This window comes from Polistes fuscatus, unplaced genomic scaffold (genome assembly GCF_010416935.1).
Source record: "Polistes fuscatus isolate 324 unplaced genomic scaffold, CU_Pfus_HIC Scaffold12, whole genome shotgun sequence".
NCBI lineage: Eukaryota > Metazoa > Arthropoda > Insecta > Hymenoptera > Vespidae > Polistes > Polistes fuscatus.
In genome coordinates, this window is record NW_025113020.1 from 4088471 (window position 1) to 4096038 (window position 7568).

At 27.2% G+C, this 7568-nt stretch overlaps 1 protein-coding gene across 1 annotated transcript in view; it reads left to right on the top strand.

Moving 5' to 3' along the window:
• Positions 1-3478: 3478 nt before the first annotated feature.
• LOC122513243 (ATP-binding cassette sub-family G member 1) overlaps positions 3479-7568 on the top strand; it is a 16513-nt gene continuing 12423 nt past the window's right edge. The window contains exon 1 of the mRNA XM_043629510.1: positions 3479-3807. Within this exon, the coding sequence (XP_043485445.1) occupies positions 3561-3807 (247 nt within the window). The 5' untranslated portion in view covers positions 3479-3560. The remainder of the gene's footprint in view (positions 3808-7568) is intronic.

The window sequence follows — 7568 nt, forward strand, 5'->3', positions numbered from 1 at the left end:
TTTTGTCTTATCATAGCTTAATTATTGTAATTAATATTATCTCGTCGAGAGTACATTGGAAAGAGATAATAAAAAAAATATGACGTAATGGTGTGTAGATCATCGCTATGCAAACTCGTGTTACATTTATTCTGGTTAATCTTATTCAATAATTTTCTATTTTCTCTCACTGTAATACCAAAGATAATAATATATACCATTTAACTAAACCTAACCACACTTTTTTAAAAAAAGCAAAAAAAAACATACATGTACGATATATAATACATAGAATAAAGATTTCAGTGTATTGGATAATGCGAACAATATATTTTCTCATCTTTTATTTACAATTTATACATTTTTTTTTATAAATTATCCCGGACACACACAAAGTTTAATATTTAAATATCATTTTTGTCCGTTTTCTTAACGGCCATTTTTAAAAATATTTAAATTCAATAATATAAATCTGCGTTGGTTATTATTTCATTTTTACGATATACTTTGCGGCAACTTTTACAAAAAGTATTTAACAGTAACGAGAGTTTTATTTGAAATAAACTTTCTAGTTGTGTCGAGTAAATGTCCTACATGCATATTGCGTATCGAATCTATATAAGAAAGGAAAGTTATAAAAGCCTAAACAACAACAACAACAACAACGAACTTCTGACGATAATGTTGAGGGATTCGTTTATTGTTTATTTTTTATCCTTTTGTTTATATGTTTTTTTTTTTCATTTTAATTTTTCTATATCATCGAATATTTATTAACCTTTAATTTTAAGATGTTTTATCAACAACATTGAAATATTTTATATTCGAAATGATTATTGAAAAATTTAATACGCGTTACAATTAAACATCCGAAATTGCAAATAAAAAAAGAGACTCATTCGATTATTATTTTTTTTAATCATATAATTGTACTCCTACTGAACAGGAGGAGACTTACTGTAACGTGCAGCAACCAAACTGCATTGAGTAACCAATCGTGAGACTCCATTTTGAACTATTGTTGTTACTGATACGTTCACCTTTAAGTGACCCTTATCGAAAAAAATTATGTTATGTCGTCTCTTGTACGTGATAAGAGTTTGCTTATAGTGAAAGAGAATTTTCGTAATCGAAAAAAAGGGGGGGGGGGAAAAAGAGGAAAAAAAAATCCAAGCGAAATGTCGAGGTGAAGGATTTGCAGTTTTGTTGCTGCACGTTGCAGTAGGCTCGTTCATTGGGAGTACCAAGAAAATGATTCAAAAAATAATAAATATATTAATTAATAATAATTATTAATATTTAATTATAATTATATTATATTATAAAATATAATTTAAAAAAATTATATTATAATAATATTTTATATTAATATATAAAATAAAAACCGTCGTAAAATTATAATAAATTGAACGTTGACATTTTCAAGGCCACCAGAAATATAACAATATACAAAAAAAAAATAAGGAAAAAAAGAAAGAAAAGAAAAAAAGAAATTTTCTTTTGTCATCAGACGACAAATCAAAGAATATTCCTCTCTATGTAATTTTATTTATCCTATGATTCTCGTAAATCTCGGTTACTCTTATAAGAGACCATTAGCTCTTTAAATGATTAGTAATAAGGAGAAAAATAAACAAAAAACGCGGCATTAATATATTTTTTTTATTAAATACAGTCATTGCTAAATACTAATATGTAAATATTCGTGAATTGCATTTACATATAGAATTCTATTATAATTCTATTTTTCACTCCACACACGTGGTAAATGCACGATCAATCAATTTTTAATATATAAATTTGATTACTTTTATTTTATATATTCCTATTACAAAAAAAAAGATAAAAAGACAAAAGGAAAAAAAAAGAAGAAAAAACAAAAAATAAAAACGAAAGAAAGAAATAACACAGATAACCTATGAATATATTATATCGAGTAATTTCACAGAAATACAATCATGCCAACCTTGAATTACGAATGTTATTCCACAAGAAATGGAACAAAAACATTAATTTGATAAACATTAGATTTTATTTTGTTTATATTGACATGATTAATTCTTTAAAGAAATTATAAAAATTAAACCTGTAAATCTAACGAAAAATGACATTTAACTAAAGTAAAATAATATCTCGTGATAAACTGTACATCGAATCTGTAACGAGTCTGACTCGTGTTGCTTACGTTTCTTTCCGAAGTATCACGAGTCAGGCACGTGCTCATTATTTTTCAGTCCAAATTATTTCTAATCACGAGTCTCATTCGTTTAAGTTTGATTCAAATGAATGAAGTATCACGAGTCAGACACGTGCTTATTATTTTTTACCACGAGTCTCATTCGTTTAAGTTTGATTCGAATGAACGAAGTACCACGAGTCAGACACGTGCTCATTATTTTTCAATCCAAATTTCAAATCACGAGTCTCATTCGTTTAAGTTTGATTCGAATGAACGAAGTACCACGAGTCAGACACGTGCTCATTATTTTTCAGTCCAAATTTCAAATCACGAGTCTCATTCGTTTAAGTTTGATTCGAATGAACGAAGTACCACGAGTCTCATTCGTTTGCGTTTGATTCGAATGAACGAAGTACCACGAGTCAGACACGTGCTCATTATTTTTCAGTCCAAATTTCAAATCACGAGTCTCATTCGTTTAAGTTTGATTCGAATGAACTAAGTATCACGAGTCAAGCTGACTTTTATTATTTTTCGATCCAAATTTCAAACCACGAGTCTCATTCGTTTACATTTAATTCGAATGAACGAGGTACATCACGAGTCAGGCACGTGTTCATTATTTTTCGGTCCAAATTTCAAACCACGAGTCTCATTCGTTTAAGTTTGATTCGAATGAACGAAGTATCACGAGTCGAGCTGACTTTTATTATTTTTCGATTGAAATTTCAAACCACTTGTCTCGCTCGTTGTTGTAGAAAAGAAAAAAAGAAGCAACAACAAAAAATTCGAATCAATCGTATATATTCATAATATATTCGTGACGTGTTTATAAAAAAAAAAAAAAAAGAAAAAAGAAAAATAATATCTCCCTCTAGGTAGACACACACAAACACACACCACACACACACACAGTGTACAAATAATTTTCTCGACGAAATTTATTAAGATACGAAAATACATATAAATTCAAATTAACTAAATACTAATAATAATATTAATTAGTCATACGCTAATAAAATTAAATATTAAATTTCTAGACGATCAAAAAAAGAAACAAAACAAAACAAAACAAAACAAAACAATACAAAACCAAACCAAACCTAGCCCTAATTCATCGAATTTATTTTATTTCATTCGCAGGTGGAACGTGGACGAAAAGAAAAATGACCTTATCCATTTCGACATCGAAATAAATTTAAATTGACTGATTAAAGAAACGAAAGAAGAAGAAGAAGAAGAAAAAGTGAAAGATAAAAAATAAAAGACGAACAATAATAATAATAATAATAATAATAATATAGAAAGCAAAACAAATTAAGAAAAAAAAAATATATATATACATATATGTATATATAAATTAAAAAAAAAAATAAAATAAAAAAAAGACTAAATATTCACCATGACAACAAATTGCAATACGAGAAATTATTCGCCGTCCAGATCCTCCTTGAGTTGTTGTCAAACTGATAATAATAGTCAAGAAAATGTAGAAGCAGTTGGTATGGTTACAACCGATACTTTGCCACCCCCCACCACGTACGTCTTACAGGAAAAGTATTCATTTCCAAGGAGACCGGAAATTGACCTTATTTTCAAGGACATCAAATTTCGCGTTAAGGAATGGAACCTCAGGAAGCTGTCAATTAGTAAGTAGTCACTATTCTAATTATAACCTATATCATTGTTTTTCTTTTCTTTTCAACTTATACTTCTTACTTTTTTTTCTTTTCTTTTCTCTTTCTTTCTTTTTTTTCTTCTCGTTTAATTACCTACAATTATTACCATTTATTCAATTTATTATTATTATTATTTTATTCAACGTTATTAAATGCATGCCAATTATATGTACACATGCACATGCACATGCACGCGCACATACACATGCAGATGCACACACGTACACGCAGTGACATCGATCATCGGTGTTTATTTTTAAATAAATCATTATATAGTCAACCTTGAGAAAGATCAAGGAGACACTTATCGAAAGTCAACTTCTTTTTTTCTTTTTCTTTTACCTTTTTTTTTTTTTCTCTACTTTTTTCTTTTTTTCTTTTCTTTTTCTTCTTTATATTCAAATTATGAAATCACATAATGAGAGATATTCGTAATTATTATTCGATTATTATTCGAACTTTTTTATTTATTTATTTATAATTCGTTTTAATCTATTATAGATTCATAGTTTATCCGGATCCCCCCCTCCCGCCACAACTGTCTTCCCCCCCACCACAACTGGCTTCCCCCACAACAACTGTCTTCCCCCACCACGCCCCACTGTCCCCCCCCTTACGCCGCTGGCTAACCCAATAAATAGTATCAAGTTCATTGATAGTGTATTATACGTTTGTCATCATTTTGTGTGCTCTTGTTACGATTAATTTATTATTATCATTATTATATTATCATTATTATTATTATCCCGGAAATAGTAATAAAAGCTATAACAGAACAAAGTTCTAATAAAAAGAAGAAGAAAAGATGATGATGATGATTATTATTATTATTATTATTATTATTATTATTATTATTATATTCGATTATAAATGCGTTAATAATTCAAATGTTAGAATGAAAAATATATCCTAATTTTGATTAAAAAAAAAATAATTATATATATTTATATTATATATTTAAATAATTAAATTATATGAAAATATATATATATCATATCAGAGTTAGAAAGAAATACGTCCATGATTTTATTATAATAATTAAATATATATATTTATTAATGTTAGATGTATTGTAAATAATTAAATATATATGCAATCTAAATTCGAATGAAATTCTAATCAACAATATTTCATTGGTTTTATTATATCTAAGCTATAACGAGTTTGTTAACAACAATTGCTGAACGTTAAAAGAATTCTTTGTTTCCATTATTTGTTTTATTTTAAAACGTATTCTTCCATTACTCATATTATATTAGATTGATAATATTAATAATAACAATAATAATAATAATAATAATAATATTAAAATGTGTTTGTTCTTTGAATCATACATTTGAGCCGTTTATTTTGAAAGTGGCCTAACTCCATTTTTCATTTTTTTCCGGTTACCCACGGTAACATGTACAGCTTCAAATTATCTATCAATAAAGCATTTAAGATTTTTTATATTCCGAGTAAATACGGTCATTCTGGACACATAAGTTTTCAGAGTTAGTTGAATCACTGAACCGTTTATTTTGAAAGTGGCCTAACTCCATTAGGAGTAGAGATTTTGGTGTGGTAGAAATGGCATTAAAAAAAAATAATTTACTGTTTGTCCCCCGAGAGTATTACAATATTATCAAAAAGTGTCGGAAAGGTAATAACTTTATTGTACATGAAATGAGACAAGAAGATTTTGTATCAACAAAATTATTAGAAGACGCAATTTTTAAAAGGGTCAAGAATTCTAACGGAGAACCAATAAACTGGTTAAAAATATGTTGGATGCGTTTTGTCAAAAATGAATAAGATTTTCTATAAGACATCAATGAATGAGAACGAAAATTTGAAAGTCCTGAATTTAATACCACGTCGGGGTAGACCAAGAAAGTTCGAAAATATTGTATTGACACCACTGTATAAAAATATAAGACAAATTACAACCGCAAAATTCAAGGACATAATTGACTTATTACGATATATACCACCGGAACATCATGATTTCTTTAAATCCCTTTCACATACACAAAATGTAGATGAGTAGAAAATTGTTTTGTAATTTATGTTTGTAAAAAATATTTTGAATCGCATAATTTATGTTTTTAAAGTGTTATAAAGATATGTAAAATAAAATAAGTATTGTTTTTTCGCAATTTGAAGCATCTTAAATTATGTTGAATGGACTTCGGTTCCTTCAAATTTTATAACGAATCTGGTTGTTAATTTTGAAAGTGGCCTAACTCCATTCTTGGTAAGAAAACGCATATTATTCACTTAATAATTGCCATTATTTTAATAGAACTGTAAATTGAACACCTTTAGATACACTTAAGCAACATAACTCATTGTTATTCTTACGTATATTTTTAATTGCATTGAAACGCAAACCTTTAAATATCTCAATTTAAGGTTATGGAGTTAGGCCACTTTCAAAATAAACGGCTCATTTTATTGTGTGCAACTTGTTAATCTGTCGTTTCTTTCTTTCTTTCTTTCTTCTTTTTAAATATTAAAAACGCATATGTGCGATTATCCAATTTCGATTATAATAATAATAATAATAATAATACTAATAATAATAATAAAATGAAAGTAAGAAAAACATGATTTAGTTCGAACTACGAACCGATATAAAAATTAATCTCATTTTAATACGAGAAATCTATTATTATTATTATTATTATTATTTTATAACGTTACGTTTTATGTTTTTCTTTATAAAATTGAGGGCAAGGAGGAAAAAGAAAAAAAACAAAAATAAGAAAATAAATGAGACAACAGGCGCTTAGTAACCGTTAAGAATAATTATCGTAGACATTTCTTTTTCTTTTTCTTTTCCCACGTAATCGTTCATAATACTCGTTTATATATAACGATTGAATAAAAATCATCTCAACGATGAGTGTGTCTGTGTGTGTGTGTGTGTAACTGTTTGATCGATGAACTCGTGTAGAATATGTTTGGAACATTTTTCTTCAAAATGATAGGACCTTTGTTACGTTCTCGTCGGTAGAAGTTTCTAATTTTTTTTTTTTTCTTTCATTTTTTTTTCTTTCATTTTTATTTTTTTTTTTAATTTTTTTTTCTTTCATTTTTATTTTTTTTTTCTTTCTCGGAAATTATCTAGGGAAAGTAACACATAATGGCAAATTATACTTAAGTTAGTTAGGTTAGAACGTCTCGGTTGAAAAAGGTCATCGCGTGAACGCGACTCTAACGTGGTTCCATGTTCGAGTTAAAATTTTGGTTACGTCACGTTTATTTATCTTCTCTCTCTCTCTCTCTCTCTTTATTTTTTTTTCTTTATCATAATATTTTTATTTCCTATATTTCCCCCACCCCATTTCACTTGCTCATCTCTTTTATTTTTTCTTTTTTTATTTTTTTTTATTTTTAACGATTCCAAACAAAGGAACGAATCTATGGGAACTTTTCAACATTTATTTTTCGGTATCGAGAGAGAAGAAAAAAAGAAAAAAAGAAAAAAAAGTGAAAAAAAAAATATTCGCGACTATCCTCGAAACTATTTTAATCGTCGGATATTGATAATTTTTTATTTATAGATTTCGTTGATTTTTTTTATTCTCCTGTTTTACATCGACAGAATTTTGTTTATTCGACTTTAAACGAAAAATATTAAACGAGATTTCTCGTTGAATATTTACGTAATTAATTAACACGTTTTATATATATATATATATATATATATTTAATGTTAAATGTTACGTTTTTTTTTTTTTTTTTTA